Below are 27973 nucleotides of genomic sequence, written 5' to 3'. Positions count from 1 at the left end.
AATATCAATCGTAATAACTTTAGGTTTGATTGCAGTACAAGTTTCAATCATTTCCTGACCGCTACAAAAAGAATTTATTGATAATCATCAAATATATTTAGTTGTCAGCAAAATTTTGACCACTTCTTAAGTAACTGGAGCACTCAAATCTCGTTCTCAATATAGTTTCTCGTTCGTAATGACAAAACAAGCTTCAATAGTTTCTTGGACATTACGGAAAAAAAACTTGCAACTCCACATTATGGTCAAAGAGACCTTATAGTATATCCAAATTTCGCCCAATTTCAGACTAGTAAGGGTGCTCAAAACTAAAGTGCTGTATAACAACATAAGTTACTAGCAAAATATATTGATCAAAAATCGAAATTTCGACGTCGTTTCTTACATAAATAAATCAAATTTGAAACTAAATACACAAAATTTTAAAAAATTTAAAAATTACGTTTTTCAAATAAACTAAAAAAAATAACAATATAAAAAGTGCTTCTCCTTAGAAATAAATTTCAATCACCACCAATAATTACTCCCCTCCCTGTCGTTTTTCAAAAGTGATGTGCCTTATGTTTTAAGTCTAAAAATCTAAAAGTGCTTCGCTATTACTTTTTAAACTACATAAAAAATTTATTTTCTAATATAACAATTACAATAAAACTACATAATTCTAGAACAATATTAGCAAAAGATAAATCCTTCTAAAATTCAAAAATAAAAACTTACTCAACTTTTTAAAATCTATTTCTGAACCGGAAACATAGGACAAAATAACCACCAGAAATATGCATTTTGAACCGAAACACATCTTTACACTTGAGAGTTCTTTGCTCGAAGGTTACATAAACTTATGCAATGAAATCATGAGTGACGGCCAAACGATTCCTTGGCGTTCAGTTAACGAACATCATTAATTTTTTCCACAAACTCATTTCGCGTAGCTCTTATTAATCGTCTGCTTCCTGTCCGTTAAGTACGAAAAGGGAAATGTTTACAGTCGTTGAAGAATATTTTGTTAAGGTCAAGGGTAATTTGAGTATTCCACTTTCGCAAAAGGGGAAAAAAACGTTCCAGAGTTTCCCCAAAAATGTTTTACGTTTTTGTAGAACGTTTTCCTAAAAGTGTTTATTGAAACTTGTGTAAATGATAAAAGTACAAAGCAATTTACATAAAGGTACAAAGCAATTTACAAAGCACTTCTGGATTCTATCAATTCCTTTAGATTAGATTAAATATAAACTTTAGTGAAACAATATCTGGAATTTACAATACAGTACCAAATTTAAACAATATAACAAACACTTTGTAAGATGATAAAATGGTGCTATAAACTAAATATGACTCAAAAAGTGAAAACTCTGAGATGCACTTCAAGGGAGTCAGATAAAAATTTAAAGTTTCATCAGATTTACTTAAAAGTTCCACAGCTTGCATAAAACAATTATTTCCACTTCGCGTAGAACTTTTCTCCTGTTACATTTATAGTTTCTGATTAACTATGCAAATAAAACACTGAGACCTCCTGGTCTTAGCTGTCTCGCCGATCCGTCAAACAGTCTGTAACGTTTAGGTAGCAGGTTTGAATACCAACCGCAATGCCATTTTATACAGATGCAACTAAGGCTATAGCACATTATCTAAACTAGAAAAAATTTATTAAAATAAGACAGTAATTAGAGACCAACAATTTGATTTCTTAAAAAATTTTGTTTTAATTTTTCTACTACTTTATTTGGTTATTTTTGTTGTTCTACTTTGTCATTTTACAATTAAGGCATTAATAAGTAAAATTAACAAACTTAACATTCCTAAACACGTTAATTTATTTCAAGAAAATTAACATTGACGCAAAATTGAGAAGAGAAATTTTTTTTATTATGTAGTTATTTGTCGACGTAATTCATTCCGATGCTGGATACTCACTATTTGAAGGTGTAAAAAAAATGTTTTGACTAAAAGTTTCAAAATTTATTCTGTGATAACTAAATAAAATTAATACATTTAAAATAATATGCAAATTTATGATAAATAAAAAAAAATGCCTCACGGTGCATTTTAAAGTCAATAGACTTAAAGTCAAAATTCTTATAATTTTAATCAATGCTTTTCAATATAATTAATTTGTAGAGTTAGGGGTGATAACTGACTTTTTAATTTTTAACAATTTCACTTTGTCTGTCAGGGGGATTTATACTCCGAAGACAATACAACCAGGCCAGTGCAATCGTTTCGGTTGAGCCAACCAGACCTGAAAATAATGCTGTTGTTGTTGTAGTTCATTTACGTCACACTAGAGCTGCATAATGGGCTATTGGCGACTGTCTGGGAAACATCCCTAAGGATGATCCGAAGACATGCCATCGCAATTTTGATCCTCTGCAGAGGGGATGGCTCCCCTGCTTTGGTAGCCCCAAAGACCTGCGCGCGAAGTCTAGTATTTTAACGGTCCCTACTCAAGCTGATCAAAGTGGTCACCCTTGTGGCTTACTAATCGCAGCCAGATGATGCTTGACTTCACTGTAATGCTGGGAACAGGGTCCTTACGATCGACCCACTACGGGACTTTCAATAATGGAATTAAAAATATTTAATTTGAAAAAAACACCAGAAAAATCAAGAAAGTAATAAATATTCATTTGTAAGCTGAATATTCTCATAAATACAAAATTTCAAAACTTCAATACTTTATTTCAAACATAAAAATAACATTTTTAAAAAAATCCCACGCATTTTTAACATACGTCACATGTGGGTCATATACAAGTTAAAATAATTGATAAAGCATATTCGTCAATAGTGTTAAAACGTATTAAAACAACAAAATGTCAACAACGCAAATCTCGCATTATCTAACAAAGCATTAAACTTCATTTTGGTCTACTTGCTGACATTCTAGCAGTCGTTAATAGTTAAATTAATTTTCTTATTGCCTTCAATTGCTTTGTCGTAAGAACCACACATAACTATTTCATTGCTAAGAGTTTCAGCACTGTACCTGTTAAATGAAAACAAAAATTTAACAATTAATATTATTGGTTTTTCAACTGTTTTCCTCATAAACAGTTAAAACAATTCTGATTCTAACTTTCCTTAGGACAAGTCTTCAACTCACCGTTATTACCCTTACGATAAAAAAAATTGAATTTTAAGCTTTGTTTTTATCGGACCTGGACTTTCCCTCGTTAGTTTTAAAAATTGGTGACGAACTTTTAGGAGATAGACAATGTTTTTTTGTTTTTTTTCTGTCGTATGCCTGTTTAGGCAGTGGGGATGCGATTGTTCCTGTTTTTCAGTGGCGCCATCTATGGCCAGTAATTCGTTTTCTGCCACGCCAGTCACACAACCAGTTTATAGGGCGGGTCACATTTACACACAAAGGAGAAAGGACATAGAACACACAGAGAGAGAAAGAAACATCCATGTCATGCCCGGGATTCGAACCCAGGACCTTTCTGATGCAAGGGCAGCTCCCTGCCCCCAACACGATAGACAATGTGATGTATGGATTAAGAAATTCATACCAAAAACACCAATCAAAACCAAACCAAAAATGAATCCCAAAATCAAAAACGCCAAGAAGTAAAGTAAAAGATCTAAAACGACACACGAGTGTGATTAAAAAAGTTATTTTTTAAACTAAAAAAAATTAGTAGGCTAATAATGTACTACTCTCAACTCGAGAAGAAGGCCGATGATACACAACCACCTGACCTATAACCTCAGCGATAGCGGGAGTGTGTTAACGTTGCAGCTGTTAACCTTGTTTTATTGTCGGCTTCTTTTCATTAATAAAGGAAAATTGCTCATTTATTTTGTTAAGTATTAATTACATTTTTATTGATTTATGAGAATTTATTACTTGCGTGTTTAGTGCACAATACGATAATCGATTAAGAGGTTGCATCGAATTCATATTAGACGGAATTTGAAATAGAATGGAAATTACATTCGCTAGCAAAAACAAATGCTACATATTAACAACCAATCAGGATCTGTTACCATGATGACGTCACTTGTAGGTATCCAATGGAATAAAAAAAAGTCAGGGTCAACTTGCTGCATTTGTGTTTAAAACTCAAAGTAAAGATGAGATTTCCAAGCTATATCTACTACTTTGCCATAAAGAACTATTTGGCTTTCAGTATAATCATATAGCTAATGTATTTAAAAAATTTAATATAAGGAGGCTGAAGAGATTTGAAGCTTAATCTAACGTAATCTGACATGATTACTGTTGTAAACTCATATACTATAAACAATTTAGGCGTATAATTGCCACCATTTTCGGTGTTTTAAAAGAATATACAAAATTAACAAAATAACAATGGTTTGAGAGAATTAGTCCGTATATATTATCAAAAATGTGCTTGTTTTATAAACGAAATGTTTTCGCAATGAAACCATTAAATTAATTCTAATGTGAACAAAAATATTGTTAGCAAACAAAAATTAATAAATAAATATAACTATAACAATGAAAAATCAAATAAAAAACGTGACAACATGCACTGTAAAACATTTTAGTTTTCCTCAATATGAAAAATTTTTAAAACTATGCACCAAAATGTTTTACTGTGTAGTTATAGAAATAGTATATTTTGCTAAAAAGCGTTATTTTATGTCCCCACAGCATGTTCCAAAAATAGTATTGTACGCCTACTTTTTCGGGGTATTGTACTTCCGAGAACAGCAAAATACTATTTACAACAAATCCTGTTTAAATATTTGAAAGGAAACCTTTAAAATCACTTGAATGTAAACTCGATACTTGATCGATATTTTCCTTTAAAAATATATTAGAATGTAACTTACATTGTTGTTGCTAGTGCGATAGGCATTATTTTTATTCTTTTCAAATTTGCCGTACTCTTTAACGCGGTTGTGTTGGCGTTCATTAAAGTATCAAACCAGAAGTTGGCTCCTTGTACGGCATCAATACGGAATCGACTTTTCGCCAAATACACGTAATTATCATCAGGTTTCATTTCTTTTGCTTTCCTGTAAAAATAAATGGAATAAATATAAAATACAAATTTAAATCTCTTCATTAAAATGTATCTATGCAGAGAATGTTTAATTCAATTCCATTTTAGGAAAGTTGTGCTGACCATACCATAATGTAAAAAATGAATGTGAAATAAAATTACAAGTTAAAATCATTGCATATTTTTTCACCTATTTCGCTCCATTGTCAGCAACACTTTTGTACAATCTGTTAAAAAAATAAATAAATACAAATTTAGCTTCTGAATCTATTGAAGACAATTTTCATTAAAATATATTTTGTATTCTACGCACAGCCTGGGCCAATTAGCCATGCACTGTCTTACTGCCCAATAATGACGCAAAAACCCAGAAGGGGAAGCATCCTCATTGCCAATATCTTTCCAATTGCATTATATTCACAGTCCTCGCACAACAGCAATAAATGAGCAATAGCAAAAGTAACGGCAATGTATATGTAATTCCAAAAGTAACAACAATATATAAGCAATTCAAAATGTAACAGCATCATGTAAGCAACAGCAAAAATAACAGCAATATGTTACACTGTAAAAACATTTTGTATATAGTTACCACCATCTTCAGTGTTGAGATAAACTAAATTTATTTTCAAGTACGTGCAAAAAAATTACATGAAATTTAAAAAATAACCATTGTTTGAAGGAATCAGTGTGAATATATTGCTAAATATGCGATTGTTTTTTTTAAATAGATTTTTTTTAATAAAGCCATTAAGTAGATTCTAATGCACGTAAAAACAAGTGATGTCAGTAAACAAATAAAATATTAATAAATAAAACTAAAAGTGAAGTAAATGTGACTATTTGCACTGTAAAAAGTTTTAATTTACCTCAACACCAAAAGTGGTGGCAACTATGTATTGAATATTTCTACAGTGTAAAGCGTATTAAGATTTAATCTATGCGAGTGCTAAATCAAGTACAGTTGATTTAGCACTCGCATCCTTTTACTCAGATGCGCTAAACTGTAAAATAAATGTAAAATAAAGAAACAACAATATGAGTATTTACATAGAATTTATATAATTAATATTTTGATCTCCGGATAGTGACTTAAGGTAAAATTAAATAGTAAAATGGACACAGATAGGGCAGCGTTGAAAGTGCTCACTTTTCAATGTCAGTAGCTGAGATCAATCTGCAATGTCTACTTGAAAAGAGAAGTTTATTTTAACAAGTGATAAAGATGATTCACAGCTTTTTTTTATTTTTTTCAAGGTATTGCTTGAATTTTTATAACTCTAAATTTTTTATTAAATACCGCGTAGTAGTACAAATTATTTTGAAATTGCTATGATTTTGGCTATCGGTGCTCATACACGAGCAAATTGTTTTTTGTGTCTATATTCAAGTGGTCTTCCATAATAAAAGAGTGAGAGCATCTGCTTCTAGGGAGAGAGAGATTATTGGAATAATTATGTAGTTCAGTGGTTCCAAATTCTTTTTCGGAAATGGAACCTTGATTTTCCTATCTTTCGGCGGAACCCTGACTTCATAAACAAAAATCATAAAAACAAGCGTAAATCATAAAAACAACCAAATAAATACTACTTCATTTTTTGAATATTTAATAAAAGGAGTGAAAGCCGCGGTGGCTCAGGAAATAGAACGTCCTAGTGCTGATACACACACCAATCATGGTTTACGAATTTTCCTTTGGCAGTGTGGAATAGCATCGATTTCGTGTGCAATTTTGCTTTAACGAAATTAAATATCTATAATGCAAGTACGTTAGTATAATCAAAGACAATTTTTGTTCTGTGCTTATTCAATCAAACTAAATAAAAAATAGTAAATTTCGTATTATACAAATACTTGTCGTCAAGTCTCGTCTTTCTTCCGTCGTGGGCTTCCAGCTCCAATCGAATAACGCCTCTATTGACACCTGATCTTTCCCTCCGAGAATTATCATTCGTCAAATTTTTTCCAGATTCTGTTTCAACAATCACTTGGAACTGAAAGGCTAAAAAGAAAAATTGTAAAAATGTCTGATTTGTAGGAGTAACTTTACTGTAGAGCGTTTTTAAAATTCCTAAAAAGATGACTTCTTTAGAAATTGTTAATCCAGTTTTTGTCACAAATAAATGTAAAAACGTGAAATTTAAATTAACAGTTTTAAAGGCTTAAGGTGAATATTTTACTTTATAGCTTTACATATAAATCACAGTAACGCTTGAAAATCATTATGACAAATATATATTAGCCATATAATTTCAATCCTTTTTCCTGATCCGCGATGCCTTAGAGGATAGAACATTTACCTTCCAATGAGGTGAACCGACTTCGTATCCCAGCGATGACTGGTCGATACGAATTCCGCATACAGCTTACACTGACCACAGTGCTGACGTGAAATATCCTCAGTGGTAGATGGAGCGACTAGAGTCCCCTTGACGTTAGGCTAATCATGGAAGATTTTCGTGGGTTTCCTCTCCATGTGACGCAAATGTGGGTAAGTCCCATCAAAAAGTCCTCCACGAATGCGAATTTCTCCCAATACTTGATCCAGGAGTTCCCTCGTCTTGGTTTCACAATAACAAGGCTGCGGAGTTGAACATTAGCAGACGTAAACCCAAAAAATTGGGTCGGCTGTTCAACGTCAATTATAAAATAAAATCTCTTTGTTATTCTCATTATTATATACTGGTATATTTCAAACTCAGCATAAAATGATCGATAAGTGTACCATTTTATTGAAAAAATATCTGGTGATATGAATGATTTATGAAAAGTTTTGAACAATTTGTCATGTACGCACCTTCTATAAATCTTGTACATTTTCTCTTGTGATCGCATAAGAAAGAATGTTTTTCATGCGCATAAACTGCTTTATTATTTGGCATTTGTTCCCAAATTGCGAAGTTCATAAATTAATAATCAAAAGGTATCTTAATATGAGTTTTTTTTTTAATTTTTAACCATTTGTGCAATGAAATGTTGCCTTTAAAAATAAAAAAGACAGTGAACAGTCCAGAGTTTTTGAAAATAGATCCCTGTACAAAAGTACAAGGAGTTTTCAGAAACTGTATGTTGGGGGATCTGAAGTCATACCTTTGTTATGCAACTTCCCGTTTTGTTTATCAGAATCAGCCGCCCAGACCATGCAATTCAATAAATTTAGTTTCTTAAATCTAATGTTAATGGCAACAACATTTTAACCAACCGCGACTTGAAGCAAATCAAGAACTCTATCGGGAGCATTCCACTTCATTTATGCAAAACGATCGATAAAAATTTCAGTAAAAATAACCTCATGTATTACGAAATTCGTGAAGGTAACTATTCTGTATATTAAATAAATCAATAAACAATTCTCAATTTTTCTTTAAAAATCGGCGTTTTCAATCAAAATTACTTACTGGATAAATTTCAGGAAATCCTGTTGTATGCATTCGAAGCACTTGAAAAAACGAGTTTTTCTTAAAGTATCTATATGGTTTACAGGCCATTAAGGCAAGGGATACGTGTGTTCTTGTTTTCAAGTGGCGCCATCTATAGTCAAAAAGTTCACTTCTGCTGCACCCATATATCTCACCAGTTTATAGCGCGAACCCATTCATTCATTCTTTCCAGATCGTAATTTTGACCTGTAGCAGGGAACGATCAATATCCAATTCAATATTTCACAGATATGATTTGTTATCGAAGACTTTGTGACCCAACAGATTTAACGTGCTCTAGCCACCCTTTTCTATACGGGGAGTCTTCGGCCGGCTAGATTCGAACTCCTATTCTCAACTAGCGTGAGTTCAGGGCCCTACCAACCAGGCTATCCCGGACCCACATGGTTTATATTATTCCTAGGTCGGCCAGGTGGCCGAGTGGTTAGCGTGCGTGACTGCAAAGCCAATGGCTGTGAGTTCGAATCCCGCTCTGGGCATTGATGTTTCTCTCTCTCTGTGTTGTGTTCTGATGTGTGAATGTATGAATGTGGCCCACCCTATAAACGGGTATTTGTGGCAGTGTGGCGTGGGTAATGTTGCTCGCCTCCGTAACTTTGGTTCACAGGTGCCCACTGGGTAATGATAAATGAGCAACACTTCCGGCATCTTCTAAGGCGAAGAATAAAAGTTCAGTGCCTGCCGTTATTTAAAAAAAAATTTTAAATATTATTCCTAGAAATAATACTTACTGCAAAATGGTTCTTCTTCAAAGGTCTGCACAAAATATTCCCTGTTGCTGATCTGCGTGTCAGAGAAGAAGTCACTGTTGTAGCCCATAAAAGCGCAACCACTGAGGGAGCAATCAGCACATCTCCCTGCAGAAAATGAGTTCCAGTCACCGCAGGCGACGGCTACATGCTGGCATGGAATATCTCTGGAAGAATTAGATGAGGTCACAGGCTGGATACTCTCAATATAATACTCCACTGCACGATAATGATCACATGTAAGATAGTACCTTAGACCTGAATGAAAAGAGTTATAGAGATAGTACTTTAAATTTAAAAAGATATGATAACAGGTCAGATAGTTCCTTAGACTTAAATGAAAACAGTTAGAGATCACAAAGTATAGAGGTATTTTAAGTATAGAGTTATAATGATCGCATGTCAGATAGTACCCTAGACCTGAATGAAAAGAGTTAGTGATCACAAAAGATATTACTTTAAAAAGATATGATAACAGGTCAGATAGTACCTTAGACCTAAATTAAAAGAGTTAGAGATGACAAAGGATAGTATTTTAAATATTAGGAAATATAACGATCGCAGGTCAGATAGCATCTTAGACCTAAATGAAAAGAGTTACAGAGATCAGAAAAGGTAGTACTTTAAATATAAAGAGATATGACCACAATATATAGTACCTTACACCTGAATGAAAAGAGAGATCACTAAAGATAGTATTTTAAATATTAAGAGTTATAATGATTACAGGTCAGATAGTACCTTAGACCTAAGTGAAAAGAGTTAGAGTTAACAAAGACGCCCGGTGGCTGAGTGGTAGCGCTTCGCGTTCCCGTGCCACAGGTCCTGGGTTCGATCTTCGGGCCGGGCAAAATTGGCTCAGCCTTTCATCCCTTCAGTGAGTCGATAAATGAGTACCAAGCATGCTTGGGAACTAAACACTGGGGGTTCCGTGTTCGGCTGATCACCTAACCGGAACTCTTGCACCCCAGAGCCCAAGAAAACTAAAATGGGCACAGTCGGCTTTGGCTCTCAATGGGTTGTCACGACACTAAGATAAGTTTATTTGTTATATTATGCGTAAAAACTTGTAAAATTAGCAAAAAAAAATATCATTTTTACTATTTTATTTTATATGATCATTTTTCGATAAAAAATAAGGCATTTTTTTGTATATACGCTAAACACTATAAACAAATTTCTATCTCCTAAAACGAAACAATCCTTTAACTATTTTATTTAGAAAGCTATCAACTATGCTTTGAACTGTTATCTTAAAAGCAAGTGCATATACTACTGAAACAGGGATCAATGTAGTTAAAAAAGGAAATTTTTTTAAAATTTTCGCACTTGTCCTTGCGAAAAAACATGCATTAAAAACACTTATGAAAAATTATTTTTATTGAGATAATTATTTTCAAACATGAAATTGCCTGTTTAAGGTGGTGTAAAATGTGAAAAAAATCTAATCTATAGATAAACGCATTTAAAGACTTAAAATCACTAGTCCATCCACTGTTATCACCTTGCACAAAAACTGCTATAACTTTGCAAATACTTGTAGTACAAAGAANCGATAAACAGCTTTCTGAATCATCGACTCGTTGCTGTTTTTGTTCCATCGAAAGCAATCGCGGCACCCACTTGGAAAAAACCTTTTTCATGCTCAATTTTTCATGAAGGATAGTAAATACACTTCCATATGATATCTGTGTCATCTCAGCAATCTCACGGAGCTTCACTTTACGATCTTTCATTATAATTTTTGTCACTTCACTCACATTTTCCGGTGTAACGGCTTCCACAGGTCTACCCGAGCGTTCCGCGTCATTTGTGTCGGTACGACCACGTTTAAACTCGACAAACCACCGACGAATCGTTGCTTTTGATGGACAAGAGTCCGGGTAACATTTGTCAATCCATTGTTTCGCTTGCACGGTGTTTTTACCCATTAAAAAACAATGTTTTATCAGAACACGAAACTCTGTTTTTTCCATTTTTTAAACAAACTACAAAACGACTTTACTCCAACCTCGATAACTCAGCTGTTTCTGGTCCGATCGACTTAAAGTTTTGACACGTTTCAAGCAAAGGTTAGTACTCAAGAAAGATCTGGTTACTGGTTTACTACGAGCGCCATCTCTGGGTTAGTCTCGGAACTTATTGATCCATGTGTTATATATTAAATATTTTTACAGTATTAAAATTCAACCCACGCGAGTGATAAATCAAGAGACGTTGATTTAGCAATTTCATCATTTTACTCGCATGTACTTAACTGCAAAATAAAAGTAAAATTAAAAGAAAAAACACTATACGAGTATTTACATGGAATTAAATAATTAATATTTTGATCTATGGATCGTGGTATAAGGTAAAACTATGAGATTACACGCAGAGAAGGCAGGAGTAAAAGGATAAAGTGCTCACTTTTAAATTCCAGTTGTTCAGATCAATCTGCAATATCTACTTGAAAAGAAAAGTTCATTTTTACAAGTGATAAAGATGATACACAGCTTTTTTATTTTTCAGGGTATTGCTTGAACTTTTATAACTCTAAATTTCTTATTATGTGTTGTAGTAGTACAAATTACAGTCAAACCCCCACTATAGTGAACACTGTTTATACTGAACTCCCGGATATAGTGAACGAAATGTTCGTTCCCGTGCCTTGCTATATACGTGTAATGTTATTTTTTGTGGATATATTGAACTAAAAAAGTGAGGAAGTTGGATATTATGAACTTTTTTCTGTCTTCGACTGATTTTTTTTTCTTCATTTTTTTTAAATAATTTTGAAATGTCTACTTCAAAATAAATACTTATACTGATTTTTAAAACCCTCTATTGAGCGGAATGTAGCGATAAGCATTTTCTCTTGTTTTGCTTCTTTTATCACACTTTTCCATCCCTAAACAAAGACCTACCCAGGGAGATGTATGGACAAATTTTTCAGCTAAAGATTGCAATTTTTTTTTGTACTCAAGACGAAGAGTAATAAGAAATAAAAGCAAGTTAACACATTTCGTATTACTACCTATTATTTTTCAGTCATTTTTGTATTTCATTTTATGGGTCATTTATTAAAATAATGTATTTATAAGAAGGAGTTCGGAATCTTTAGTTAAAATTGTTTGCGGAACGGATATAGTGAACTCCCGGTTATAGTGAACAGACATTTCGGTTCCTAGAAGGTTCACTATAGCGGGGTTTGACTGTAGTTTAAAATTGCCATGCAGATTTTTCTAAAAGCGTCTATATTCAAGTGGACTTTCATAACAGAAGAGTGAGCATCTGCTATTTGGGAGAGAAAAAGTCAGTAACACCCTAAACCAGAGGTTCCCAATTCTTTTTAGGGAATGGAACTCTACGATCATTCGCGGAACCCTGACTTCACAAACAAAGTTTATAAAAACAAGCTTAAATGTATTAACAAATAAATATTACTTTATTTTTTTAATATTTAAACGTGAAATAGAATAGGTGGCTCAGGAAATAGAACGTCCTAGTGCTTATACACACACCAATCATGGTTTACGAATTTTCCTTTGCAGTGTGGAATTGCATCGATTTCGTGTGCAATTTTGCATTAACGAAATTAAATAACTATTGCAAGTACGTTAGGAAAAATCAAAAACAATTTTTTTCTATGCTGTATTCTATCAAACTGAATAAAAAATAGTAAATTTCGTATTATGCAAATACTTGTCATCAAGTCTTGTCTTTCTCCCGTCGTGCGCTTCCAGCTCCAATCGAATAACGCCTCTATTGACACCTGATCTATCCATCCGAGAATTATCGTTCGTCAAATTTTGTCCAGATTCTGTTTCAACAATCACTTGGAACTGAAAGGCTAAAAAGAAAAAATTATTAAAATGCCTGATTTGTAGGCGTAACTTTACTGTAGAGCGTTTTAAAAATTTCTAAAAGGATGACTTCTTTAGAAATTGTTAATCCATAGTTTTGGCACAAACAAATGTAAAAACGTGAAATTCAAATGAACAGTTTTAAAGGCTTAATGTGATTATTTTACTTTATAACTTTTTATATAAATCGCAGTAGTGCGTGAACATTTTGGAAAATATGTATTAACCATATTATTTCAATCTATTCGCTAGAACCGTGATGGCTCAGGGGATAGTTTGTTCGCCTTCCAATGAGGTGAACCGGCTGTATATTGCTGTATACTGAATGCTGTATATTTAATGAATCAATAAACAATTCAATTTTTTATTAAAAATTTGTGTTCACAATCAAAATTAATTTTTAATGTAAATTTCAGGACATCCTGTTGCATAACCTACTGCATTCTAAACACTTGCTAAAAGGCGTTCATTCTTTCACAGATCGTATTTTTGACCTGAAACAGGGAACGACCAATATCCAATTCAATACTTCACAGATAAGATTTGTTATGAGAACATCGAGGACTTTGTGACCCGATAGATTTAACGTGCTCTAGTCACCCTTTTCTATACGGGAAGTGTTCGGCCGGCTGGATTCGAACTCCTGTTCTCAACTAGCGTGAGTCCATGGCCCTACCAACCAGGCTATCCCGGACCCACACGGTTTACATTATTTCTAGGCCGGCCAGGTGGCCGAGTGGTTAGCGTGCGTCACTGCGAAGCCAATGTGTAAATGTATGAATGTGGCCCACCCTATGAACGGGAATTTGTGGCAGTGTGGCGTGGGTAATGTTGCTCGCCTCCGTAACTTTGGTTCACAGGTGCCCACTGGGTAACGATAAATGAGCAACACATCTTCTAAGGCGAAGAACGAAAGTTCAGTGTCTGCCGTTATTTATAAAAAATTTAAAAAAGTATTATTCCTAGAAATAATACTTACTACAAAATGGTTCTTCTTCAAAAGTCTGCACAAAATATTCTCTGTTGCTGATCTGCGGGTCGGAGAAGAAGTCACTGTTGTAGCCCATAAAAGCGCAACCACTGAGGGAGCAATCAGCACATCTCCCTGCAGAGAATGAGTTCCAGTCACCGCAGGCGACGGCTACATGCTGGCATGGAATATCTCTGGAAGAATTCGATGGGGTCACAGGCTGGATACTCTCAATATAATACTCCACTGCACGATAATGATCACATGTAAGATAGTACCTTAGACCTGAATGAAATGAGTTATAGAGATCACAAAGGATAGTATTTTAAATATAAAAAATGTAACAATCACAAGTCAGATAGCATCTTAGACCTGATTTAAAAGAGTTATAAACATCACAAAACGAAGTACGTTAAATATAAAGAGATATAATGACCACAACGTATAGTACCTTAGACTTGAATGAAAAGAGAAATCACGAAAGATAGTATTTTAAATATTAAGAGTTATAATGATTACAGGTCAGATAATACCTTAGACCTACATGAAAAGAGTTATAACAAAGACGCCCGGTGGCTGAGTGGTAGAGTTTCGCACCCCCGTGCCACAAGTTCTGCGTTCGATCTTCGGGCCAGGCAAGGTTGACTCAGCCTTTCATCTCTTCAGTGAGTCGATAAATGAGTACCAAGCATGCTTGGGAACTAAACACTGGGGTCTCTGAGCTCGGCTGACCACCTAACCGGAACTCTTGCACCCTAGAGCCCAAGAAAACTAAAATGGGCACAGTCTTTGGCTCTCAATGGGTTGTCACACCACTAAGGTAAGTTTATTTGTCTTATTATGCGTAAAAACTTGTAAAATTAGCAAAAAAAATATCATTACTACTATTTTCTTTTTATATGACCATTTTTGGATTTAAAAAAAATAAGGCATTTTTTTGTATATATGCTAAACACTATAGACAAATTTCTATCTCCTAAAACAAAACAATCCTTTGACTATTTTATTTAGAAATCTATGCACTATGTTTTGAACTATTATCTTAAAAGCAAATGCATATACTACTGAATCAGGGATCAATGTAGTTAAAAAATGAATTTTTTTTGAATTTTCGCACTTGTCTTTACGAAAAAACACTTATGAAAAATTATTTTTATTGAGATAATTATTTTCAAACATGAAATTGCCTGTTTAAGGTGGTGTAAAATGTGAAAAAAATCTAATCTATAGATAAACGCATTTAAAGACTTAAAATCACTAGTCCATCCACTGTTATCACCTTGCACAAAAACTGCTATAACTTTGCAAATACTTGTAGTACAAAGAAAAACAAAATATAATTAGAAACCAAAGAGTACGGGGATTATAAATTTATACTAAACTCATTTTCAAAAATTTTGCCCAAAATCATGTTTTTGCACTAAATTTTGGGATTTTATCTTAAAAGTTATTTCAAGTTTAAACAATGCCATTTGTATTAAAAACAAGTTTCTTTAAAAATGATCTATCTCTGCTGAAAGAACATTGTTTAATTAGTAACACATTGTTAACTATATGCCAAGAAAACTTTTCATTGTTGCTATGTAACAATTGCTAAACAATATACAAACGATTATAACAATTATATGCATTGTTTAACAGTGAAATCCTCATTTCTAAAGTTTATGAGCTATCTGTAGGTGATTATTTTACGGGAGCTTAAACTTGATTAGAAAAATGGCAAAAGTGCTGAGATTTTTGCGAAAAAGGCTGTAAGTATCAGATATTAGTAATATCATCTTATACTAGTATTAATGTAATTATTTATTTTCCATAAAAAATATATTTCACCTCCAATAGAAAATCAGCGCTAGCTTAAACTTCAATTTTAAACTTAACCGTAAATAGTAATCCAATTAAATAGCTTTGGGCACTTTTATAAGAACACTTATTTCAGTCGTAATGTTTACTAAAATCTATAGTTATCTATTAACTTTTACGAATAATGTACACAAAGGTGAGTTTCACTGAGTGTATATATGCTGATTTATTTATTTACTTTTAGCGCAAAGGTGTTTAAGGAGAAGGGTGAAGGTTCGGATGAGAATTATTTCGAAATAAGAGATTGGGATGAAGTTCTGAAAGAACAAATGATGGCTGAAATGCCAATTGGAGAGTCTGAGAAGACTCATGAGAATGTCCTTGAGTGGGACAGAGATAGACAGTCTGAGATGACTGATGAAGATGCAACTCTTGAGGAGTTCGATATGGCCACCAATGAAAAGTTTGAGTTGCGAGATTGGAACGAAGTACTGAAAGAACAAATGGTGGCCGAAATAAGTGTTTCTGAGAAAGCTCATCAGAATAAAACTCTTGAGGAAACTACCGTTTCCAATAAGAGAGAATGCAAAAATGCTCTTATGTATGGGGCTATTGATGAGCTGGATAAAATTGAAACACTGGAGCAAATGATGCTCTGGTTGATACGCTGGTGAGAATTTAAAAACAAACTTTCAAAAAACAGTTTGATGTGCAATGATACAAATGATACGCTCAAACAAATTACTCACTGGTTGATACGCGGGTAAAAATTTCGAAGAGAATTTTATAACTTCTGATAATTATGTTAAGAAAAGGCTAACGATGATTAAACTGTTTATATTTTCTATTGTAATAACTGATCTATATGCTTAAATAAACAGTTAATTAATTAGTATTTCTCCTGTATTTTTTTTAAATTCTATTCATAATTTCAAAATATAAGTCTTTTAAGAAATTTTTATTACATAATGCTAAGAGTCATGGTCTTTGGTAAAATCCTACAATACCTCACCTCTTGGCGACTTTTAGAAATCTCGCCAAGTTTACCAAGTCGGTGATCATTACTGGGATCAACATTGCGTGTTGATCAATTCAACAGGTAACATGTAAGATAGTACCTTAGACCTGAATGAAAAGAATTATAGAGATCAGAAAAGGTAGTACTTTAAATATAAAGAGATATAATGACCACAACATATAGTACCTTAGACCTGAATGAAAAGAGAGATCACGAAAGATAGTATTTTGAATATTAAGAGTCATAATGATTACAGGTCAGATAGTACCTTAGACCTGAATGAAAAGAATTATAGAGATCAGAAAGGATAGTACTTTAAATATAAAGAGATAATGATCACAGGTCTGATAGTAACTTAGAGATATAATGATCACAACATATAGTACCTTAGACATGATTGTATAGAGTTATAGTAATCATAAAAGATAGCGTTTTAAATATAAAGAGTTAGACCTGAATGAAAGGAGAGTAAATAAGACGTATTTATAACCTAATAGTGTGGCAGTAGTAGGGGAGAGTGGGGTCAATTGTAACAGGGTACGATTGTAACAGAGCAAAAATTTCGAGTGTCGGGTTATAGANTATTACATAATGCTAAGAGTCATGGTCTTTGGTAAAATCCTACAATACCTCACCTCTTGGCGACTTTTAGAAATCTCGCCAAGTTTACCAAGTCGGTGATCATTACTGGGATCAACATTGCGTGTTGATCAATTCAACAGGTAACATGTAAGATAGTACCTTAGACCTGAATGAAAAGAATTATAGAGATCAGAAAAAATAGTACTTTAAATATAAAGAAATAATGATCACAACATATAGTAACTCAAACCTGAATGAAAAGAATTATAGAGATCACAAAGGATAGTACTTTAAATATAAAGAGATAATGATCACAGGTCTGATAGTAACTTAGAGATATAATGATCATAACATATAGTACCTTAGACATGATTGTATAGAGTTATAGTAATCATAAGAGATAGCGTTTTAAATATAAAGAGTCAGACCTGAATGAAAGGAGAATAAATAAGACTTATTTATAACCTAATAGTGTGGCAGTAGTACTGTATGCAAAACAAAACATAATAATTTCCAATGTATTGAAATGCAATATTTATTATTCGAAAGACAACAAGGTTATGTGTTTTTCAGGGTATAGTGGTAAGGTTAATAATGGCTTTGGGGTAAGTAGTTAAAACTGATTGTTCGATCTTGATAACAATTTTCAAATTGCTGCCACACTTAAGGCCTGAAGAAGGTAAACTCTAAGTTGGTAAATTTTCAGTTCAGAAAAAGATTATAATTACCGTTAAAAAGACCAGCACTCGGAAAGATGGAGAATGGCGAGTGTTTACAACCAGGTTGATTATTGCCGCCGTTTGGATAAAAGTCTAAATGACCAACTCTTGTCCGCATACCTAACCCTAAAATAATAAAGTTTAAATTATTCATCAAAAAATTAACTCTTTAACGAATAGTTACAAAATTGCAAAAAAAACAAGTGAATTAAAACTAAAGACATAGCGTGATATTCTGTTGAGACTCAGCTTTCAATACATTAAACATTTGGTATAATTTTATCACTTAAAAAATATAAGGATTTTATTTCTGTCTGTATGCCTTTACAAAGCAATGTAAAAAAATTATAATTGTTTAATATAACTACAGTAAGGCATTCCCGTGGGCCAGGGGGCTCAGAGGTTAAGGCTCTTCAATTTTAAGACCAACTTCATGACTGTGACAATGTGGTCAGCACTGCGCACAAGGCCGCCTTTACTCCCCAGACAAGGCTTCAAGTCACCACCGGTGATCGAACCCCAGTTCTCCTCAATAACAGTTAAATGCCTTAACCAATGAGCCCCCGCGGCTGTGTTTATTTCAACTACAATGAAAAATTATAAGAAAGATAAGAAATTAGTTTCAAATAACTCATTGGACAAGTTTTTTAAGGCAATTATGACTCTCATTATTTGAATCTAGTGGATTTTGTTTTATGACCAAAATGTGACGAAATATGCTGTAAAGATATTCTATAATATGTAAGAGAAATATTAAAAATGTTTCTTTTCTTTTGCAATAAAGAAAAAAAATTAAGTTTACTTAATTGAGCATTTTTTTAATAATTATCCAGCATTAATAAAGAGCAAAAGTCCACACCATTTGGAAATTTTTAATTCATAAAAAAAATTATTTTAATGAAGAAAATATTTTTTATCGCTCGTTAACTCCGTAACATTTTCTTTTTTAAAAGAAAAGGGACCTGAGCTTATGAGCCAATTCTAATAATCTCAAAACTAGACAAATCAACAACCTTCACCTCAGTGTGAATTAGCACAATTTTACATTATCACCTCAAATGCTACTAACAAGGGAAACTAGGGAAGTGTGACTCGCCAATTTTGAAATAAACTAGTGGGATGTATGCCTTATGAGGAATAATTTTAGGGAGAAACATTCGTTTCGGCCCATAGAAGGTTCTGTGAAAGATAAAAATAATTCAATATATGCAAAAATCGGTATTTTATTACTTTAATGCAGACTATTAGTTATTGTAATTGTCTCATACTCCAATTAATTTTGTGGTACATTCACGTACTGTATAATGCATATTTATTGTCAAAATTGATTTCGAAAATTTTATATATCTGTAGTTTTTCAGAAAAACCTGTTAGGTCAATTTAAAAAAAAATTTTACATCAAATTTTTTAATTTTTTTTCCAAAAAACTTTCCAAATTAATTGGAGTATGTAATTGCAAATCAATTAATTAATTAACAATTAATTAATAATTAATTAACAATTTATTAATTATTAATTAATTTTCTGATTAATTTATCAATTAGCAAATTAATTAATTATTCAATTAATTACAAATTAATTGGATTATGAGACAATTACAATAACTAATAGTCTGCATTGAAGTAATAAAATACCGATTTTTCTATACATTGAATTATTTTTTATCTCTCACAGAACCTTCTATGGACCGAAACGAATGTTGCCCCCTAAAATTATTCCTCATAAGGCATACATCCCACTAATTTATTTAAAAATTGGCGAGTCACACTTCCCTAGTTTCCCTTGTAAGCCAAACCTAAAACATTACAGAGATGAATTTTTATTTTTTTTTCATATAAAAAAATTGGCCTTTAGTAAAATCATAAAAAATATAGACGAATTTGCTGAAAAAATAACGATTAAACTAAAGCATCGAAGTGCTATATTAATGAGTCTTAAGTCATCGAAATTCATATTTTTCATAGTAAATGTGCATAAAATTTTGCCCTAGCCAGTTTATTAAAATAAGTTCTTATAACATATATAAAATAAGTTATATGTAAAATGATATATAAAATAAGTTAATTATACACGCACCTTGCATTTTTAGAATAAATTTAAAATCCAGTGTGTTATCGACAACGAAAAAATATATCTTAAAAACAAAATAAGGTTAAATTTACCGGGAATGCTAAGGCTAAAAGTTCGAAAAGCAACGCAAAAATTGATCATTTAAATAGTTAATGTATTTCATACTTTGCATTATTTTCAGGTCTTGTTGGCTAAACCAAAACGATTGCACTGGCCTGGTTGTATTGAAATTGTTAGTGAAATTGTTAAAAATTAAAAAGTCAGTTATCACCCCCAACTCTGCAAATTAATTACATTGAAAAGCATTGATTAAAATTATAAGAATTTTGACTTTAAGTCTATTGACTTAAAATTCACCGTGAGACATTTTTTTTATTTATCATAAATTTGCATATTATTTTAAATGTATTAATTTTATTTAGTTATCACATATTAAATTGTGAAACTTTTAGTCAAAACATTTTTTTTCACCTTCAAATAGTGAGTATCCAGCATCGGAATGAATTACGTCGACAAACTTGGCATCACTTGGATCTAACCTGTCTTCTACTGGCATTTGGTAGAATCTTGGATAGGCAGGATCTAATGCTACAGTAATGATAGACCTTTTAAAATTGATTGAACATAAAGTTTAATGGAAGTAGTTCCTAAAGCGACTGTACTGCCGATCACGAACATAAATATATGTTTTTTGAAAACCGGAACCAGTGAACCACGCTCCGAATTCTTTGAACTGCTTCATGAAGACTGGGATGGCCTGGCTGTTAGATGGCCCCGAGTCCGAGAGGTCGTGAGTTCGATTCCCCGTCAGGCGAATTCTCCCCGTGTACAAAAGGGTAACTGGTGCACGCTAAATCTGTCGGGATCACAAAGTCCTCCATTTTCCCAGAACAAATCTATACTTCTGGAGGGTACTGGATCGGAGATTGATCGAGCTCTGGTTCAGATCAAAATTACGGTCTGTTGATGGAGGGTGCGTAAATGCGTCCTCCTTGTAAAACGGGATGTGGCGTATGTATAGCTCAGGTATGTTTCCCAAACTATCTTCAATAGCTCATTGTGCAGCTCTAGTGTGACGTCGTTGTTGTTTCTAATGGCACTTGTCAAATACCATCAAGCTTGTTTAGTAGAACCAAGCGAATTTAAGGCAAAGGGTGCATTTCTTGTTCTTCAGTGACGCCATCTATAGCCAAGAATATGACAGTCTCACACACGTGACAGCCCGTTTAGAGGAAAACCCAATTCATACATTCATTTATTAATCCACAGATCGTAATTTTGGCCTTACCCATAGAACAATCAATCTCTAAATCTGTACACCCAGAGGTATTGATTTGTTAAGGGAATATAAGGGACTTAATGACCAGATAGATTTAATGTGCACCAGTCGCCATTTACTACACAGGGAGTCTTTAGTCGGAGGGGATCAACCTCTCACTGACCTCTGACCGAACTCACGACCTCTTGGACGCCGTACCAACCAGTGTGTTCCGGACTTCTCTAGCGCGACATAAATTACACATACCGTACCTTTTACTGTTTCATCTTCGACTACAATTAACGAAGGGTAATGATTTTAAAAACTCGAAGCATGCTCCTTGACTTCTGGTTTCAGTGAACATTTAGTGTTATCATTTCAAATGTTATTAACTAAGTCTGACGCAAAATAAAGTGAAAGGGGAATCACTGAAATTTAGAACCTGTATTTACTTGCAGGATTAGACTTTATAAAACAATTTAGTTACAGGGCTAGAAATTAATTTAGAACACTTAATGCATCCAAATCAAACAATATCAACTAAGTCTGACGAGAAACTAAAATGAAGGAAGAATTCACTTGATTTTCATATGTAACGACAGAAATGGAATTTTTCTCTAAAGAAAAGAAAAAAAAATTGTAGAGCATTCAAAGTCTATTTTTATTATACTCAAAATTATGGTGGTTTTAATCTCAATTGAATGTAAAGAAACAGTTTTGAACTGGTGCTGAGTGAAACACTACATCTGAAGCTCCCTGAAGTTTGGTGTCGGGTTTGAAGAATTAGTAGCAGTGAGAGGTAACATTGTTGCAGCACTTTTAAAACATCTATATTTTATTTTTACATAGGTCAAACATTTTTAAGAGAAATAAACATTTGAGAAAATCTGAACAACTTCAAAGTAATTACTTATGGTAATAGTAGTTTGGAAAAATGAACTGATTAGTTCATTTTCCAAGTTTAAAGAAAGGGAAGTTACAATTCCCGGATTAGCAAATATATTTTATAGGTTTGTCATGCTCTACTTTACAAAATTTTTCTCTTTTTCGTAAATTAAGATTTATTTTCACTAATCGAATAGTTTTTTTTTTCAATAAAACAATGGAGTAGAGGAAAATCTTCACTATCCGGAGTTGAATCTGATTGAACTTTTAGTTTTTACGAACGCACAGTTTATATAATTTCGCTGCCGCGGCTTTTACAGTACACCTTTAGATATTTAGTATACGATCAAATAATATCGAAAGAAACAGCAAGAGAATATATAGTGCTTGGCAAAAAATTTTTGCGAAATAATTATAAATTTATATAAATTATATTAATACTATGAAATTTTAAAAACAATATGGGAAAGGTATGTTACCAGTTATTCTTCCAATATTTGAAATTGCATGGCCTACTTTGGCGGCTATGTGACTACCCATGCTGTGGCCAATCAAATGAAAGGTCGATGGATCTGCGCCTCTCTCTATCTGCAATAATTATAATCGCAACAATTATAATCGCACTAAGCAACCATTAAGAACTGATTACTTAAAAATAACGCAATGAAGTATATTTAGAATACAAAAGGCATTACAAGGACGAATTACTAAAATAGGTCATATTTTAATGAACTTTCTTAATTTTACATTTTCATTTAAAAGATAAGAAAGTTATAATTTAGATAATAAACCATAGATTGTTAAATATTAATGTTAATTAACGATTAAGATTAACAAAATTAATGCAAATAAGGCATTTTTTCATCCTAAAGAATGTGAATTCTGTCTATCGCGCAAATCAGAATTCTATAATTTGTTATTAAAACTTGGCAGTATTTATCAATTAGCGGAGTGAAGTTTAGCAAAAATTTCCAGTCCATCTTAACATTTCAAACTTTCCTTCAAAGAAATTTTTTGAAGCCTGTTTTGTTACTAAGTGGTTTCAGAACACTAACAAAACTTTGTCAAAACACTCGTATTTATTTACTCCTTATAAGACCGTAGGAAGCATAATTCCCATAAATTTAAATGATTTTTAAATGCCCATGAGAATTCTAGTTTTTTACCCACGATTCTTGCGGCAAATTTCTGAAAGTGCAAAAAGAATTGAAGGCTTTGTTTGATTAAATGCGAACAACAGTAAAGGTTTGCGTCGGATCAAGAAGAGGTCAACACTTGGGAGATATTTTCTATTTTAAGTTATACGTTCACTCATTTGGTCATTCCTTATCGAGTTTATTTGTTTGTGGTTAAGAACACAGAATATATAAATTCAGTCATTTTAAGTCGTAGTTTATGAGTTAAGAATTTCTTAACTTGAATTTTTAAAAACCCTACCCCCTTCTCACCAAAAAGAAAATGGTTTCAAAAAATAGTTTCTGGTAATACGCTATATGAATTACTTTTAATTCTTTCAAAAATTAAGTGAATCTCAATACCAAAAATATTTTAGCATACAATACTGGAAAAAAAATAGCTTTATGAAGAGTAAATCAACAAACTTTTTAATTATTTTGGTGTACGGATTTTCATATAGTACCAACTTGTGGATAAATATCGAATTACCATAGCAACTAACAGCTTCAACGATAGAATAGGAACTTAAAATTTTAATATCTGTAATATATAGCTGTTTTTTAAACCTTGTTGATTAAAAATGCTTCCATAGAGTTTGGGTCGATGATAGAAAAACAGAATATTACACTGTAGTACTAGAGCCGTGATGGCTCAGGGGACAGAGCATTCGCCTTCCAATGTGGTGAACCGGGTTCGAATCTCAGTGACACGAATCCTCATTCAGCTTACACCAGCCCCAGTGCTGACTTAAGACAATCCCAGTGGTAAATGGCTGATGGGTTGGAGTCCTTTTGTCGCCAGGCTAACCAGAGGGTTTCGTGGTTTTTCTCTCCATGTAACGTTAAGTTCCATCAAATAAAAGTCCTCCACAAAGTCAAACTTCTCCCAATACTTGATCCAGGGGTTCCCTTGTCTTCTGAATTGGGTTCAAAATTACAAGGTTACTGAGTTTAACTTTAATAGTCGTAAGCCCAAAAACTTGGGTGGGCTGTTCAACGACATTAATAAAATGTAGTGTACTAACGATCAATTTAGCTTACCTGAAGAAATCGAATGAGTTCTACCAGGTGTCTAGACACAATTTTTGAATTATCGATTGCTCTTGCAAACGGAAACAAATTACCACAGCTCCAATCTACGATGATCACATTGCAATCTTCAACTGCTAGAAGCTTCGTCTTCATTCTCTGCAAGTTCCGAATTAGCATTAAACAGGGAACAAAAGAATTTAAAATAAAATATAAACAGTGTATACAGTCTGCAATATGCATAATGCAAGCTGTATACACATATGCATATTAAAATCTGCATCTTTAATACTTCACTTTAAAGGATACATATTGCAAATGTATTGCAATTAAAAAAAAAGAACAGAATACTCACTTGCATCCAGTCAGTCATGCGAAAGCTGTCGAGAAAACCGTGGATGATTACTTTTGTAGGGAGCTCAGGGTTGAAATCTGAAAGATTCGGGATATTCGGTTCATTTGTTTTTAAAATTCGGTGTTTTTCAGGGTGCCTTCTGGAGAAGAGAACGAAGTTTGGGAAATTCCTTTCAGATCTTGTACACTGGAAGTTGAACAGTTGACCCATTAGAGCAGAACCTGCAAAAGTTTAAATATTTAGTGCTGACCTCACATGTATTTACCAATTATCTTACATTCACTGATATTGACTTTAATTACAAAATGTATCTTTATTTTAGGAGGAAACACTTCAGTTTATCTATATTTTAATTTTGACAATCCACATTCGCAATTCTTGATTTACTTTTTTTTTAATTTGTGTTTATTTTTTATAATTTTATAACCGTTGTTGAGTAGCCGACCCTATGTTTGGGTTTACGACTACTAATGTTTAATTTTGAACCCAATCCAGAAGACAAGTGATCTCCTGGATCAAGTATTGGGAGAAATTTGCCTTCGTGGAGGACTTTTTGATGGAGCTAACCCGCATTTGCGTTATATGGAGAGTAAGACCACCCACAATTAGCCTGACTTCAAGGGGACTCTAACCCATGATCCGTTTACCATTGAGGATATTTTACGTCAGCACTGTGGTCGGTGCAAGCCGGATGCGGAAGTCGTATCGACCATCCATCGCCGGGATTCGAACCCGGTTCACCTAATTGGAAGGCGAACGCTCTATCCCCTCAGACATAGCAGCTCAATTTCTGTTTATTAACGATCTATTTAAGATGAAGGTCAATTAGGTCACTAATAGTCAAAAGAATTTTTTTCTTTGCAATCTTGTAATTGCAAAACTTCGCAATCTTTACAAAACTTAGAAAAAAATTGTGTTGAAATAATTTGCTTTTTTAGAGTCTTTCTGCAAGATCTATAACACCATCTTTAAAATTATTTTATGGTTATATATTATGACACATATGATGCACATTTTAGAGCTTTTTTTTCAAACTTTAGATCCTTTTATTTGATTTTTTGTTAAACTTGGAAGCGTTTTTAAAATCGCCTCTCTAATTCTCTATTTTCTTTTGCAATCAAACAATTTCAGTTTTACCTCCTTCAATAGCGATTTTCAAGATTTCGAGACCATTTTTGAACTTTCTTTGGAAACATCAATTTGAGACTCTCAAAACACATAGAAATTTTGAATCCTATTTTAAATTTATTTTCGTCTAAATTTTTCTTGAATTGAAAAATATTGGTGTAAAAATTCCTTATTTTTTTATTTAAATATATAAAAATTAATTTAATAGTTTCTGAGAAAAGCTACCTTAAAATTGGCCACGTAAACCTGAGCTAGATTAAAACTATCAACGCTCAATAAATTTCTAAACATGCATCTTTTCTATATTTACTGATCAACTTTTTATAATAGACATATAACAATCCTTTAACAGAAAAATTTCCTACGTTTCAATTTTCACAATCCTCGAATTCTCTTGAATTTATGATTAACTTTTCTATAACTTATATTTGGTAACAGAAATTAATGTAATGTAAACAGGAATATTTTGTTTTTGTTTAATGAAATAAATATAAGCCACAAAGCTCCATAATTCATTTTAAAATATGGGATAAGCATTAAAAAAAAGTTGTAAACTTCTAAAATATAGTCGTGAAATAAGAAGGGATTAAATTCTGTCATTATCTTGAATTACTAATAGTATTGCCTTTTACAGGAATACGCTAAAGTTTTTAAATTATTGGCCAAGAAATTATCTACACATCAGAAGTATTCGCCGATTTTCGAAAGTCTTCGCCAAATGCAAATCTTAACAATTTTTAATGATTTTTTTTCCAGAGAAAACTATTTTACATTAATTTGTTTCAGGTTTATATTATTTGGACCCAATTCTAATTGGTTATGTTGCGTATCTACCAAAAATTACTGTAATCTAATAAAAAAAACACTGATGTGTTTAAAAAAATTAATTTTGACGTAATTTTGGAGATAGAGTTAAATATAGATATTTTTCCCAATGGAAAAAAATTATTCCTCAATACTTTCACCAAAACACAATTTTATTCGCCAAGTGTACGATTTTATTGCATTTGGTGAGGTGGCAAATGCTTAACGTGGTACCTGCATTACATAAAAATTTAATTCAAGATAAGCTACATTTATTATTAGATCTTAGAAATGTTACACATAAAATTATAAAAAGAATTATGATTAAAGCGGTGCTGTTGTATCAAACAGAAATTACCTTGCTTTTAGATACCTTTAGATTTCAGCTCAAAATAAAACATTCCAACAACAGCCCGTTGTGAGTAAATTGGATCCTAAAATTTTAAATTCCCATATTTCGTGACCAACGGTATGATAATGGCAATGTGGTCAGCATTATGCACAAGCCGCCTTTACTTCCCACACCAGCTTATACCAATTTATCTGTAGATGAACTGAAACTTAAGCCACCATTCACGGTGTATACTCGTAAAATAGTAGTATTTTAGTGAAAAAATAATGAATTTCATTGAATTTGTATTCAGAACTATGATTTTATAAAAATTTTATTGATGCCACAGTTTTAAAAAAAAGGAAACTAATTCGTCAAGTGAACATCTGGAAAAACAAATGAATTATTTTTTAATTGCAATATTTATGAATTGTAATGCTCATCAGTTGTAATGATTTTTAGTAAATATTACAACTGATAAAGCACCCCCCGTTCTAAGTAAATCTGTTGTTCGATATGAAAAACAACCATTACTTTTTGCAAAGGTAAGTTTTTTATATGATACCCATGTGAGAATATGACGAACATCCAGCATCCGATAGATATTTTTTAAAAATCAAAATACTAAAAAAAAGGTAAAAACGACGTTTAGTAGCCCGTAGCTGCTCATAAAAATATTTCTTCATTTTCAAGAAGTCTCAATTTATGGATTCTGAAATCCTTCTCTGAAACATAGACCCCATTTCAATTCAACACCTCAATTCCCGAAATTGAAAAATATTTTACTTACGAATGAATTCATTGAAATAAAATCCTGGTCCAGAAATCAAGGAAAAAAG

General features: G+C 32.7%; 2 protein-coding genes across 3 annotated transcripts in view; both read right to left on the bottom strand.

The window, feature by feature from the left end:
* LOC107447451 (pancreatic triacylglycerol lipase) overlaps positions 1-898 on the bottom strand; it is a 29248-nt gene extending 28350 nt beyond the window's left edge. The window contains exon 1 of one of the 2 annotated variants that reach the window (XM_043047660.2): positions 718-898. In XM_043047660.2, the coding sequence (XP_042903594.1) occupies positions 718-799 (82 nt within the window). In that variant the 5' untranslated portion in view covers positions 800-898. The remainder of the gene's footprint in view (positions 1-717) is intronic. The other variant, XM_071182806.1, reaches the window with a different exon arrangement.
* A 1760-nt stretch (positions 899-2658) lies between these two features.
* LOC107455439 (pancreatic triacylglycerol lipase) lies at positions 2659-27973 on the bottom strand (the record flags this gene model as incomplete). Its single annotated transcript, XM_043047661.1, is given in 10 exon segments — positions 2659-2986; positions 4804-4989; positions 12850-12997; positions 13990-14265; positions 18109-18225; positions 20641-20757; positions 22792-22900; positions 24529-24675; positions 24872-25092; positions 27925-27973. Coding segments are annotated over 10 exon segments (1473 nt in total), but the record flags the coding sequence as incomplete, so codon positions are not given.

The sequence above is a fragment of the Parasteatoda tepidariorum genome, chromosome 6, assembly GCF_043381705.1.
Source record: "Parasteatoda tepidariorum isolate YZ-2023 chromosome 6, CAS_Ptep_4.0, whole genome shotgun sequence".
NCBI lineage: Eukaryota > Metazoa > Arthropoda > Arachnida > Araneae > Theridiidae > Parasteatoda > Parasteatoda tepidariorum.
Note: the sequence above shows the minus strand (reverse complement) of the source record. Positions and strands in the feature narration are given on the sequence as shown.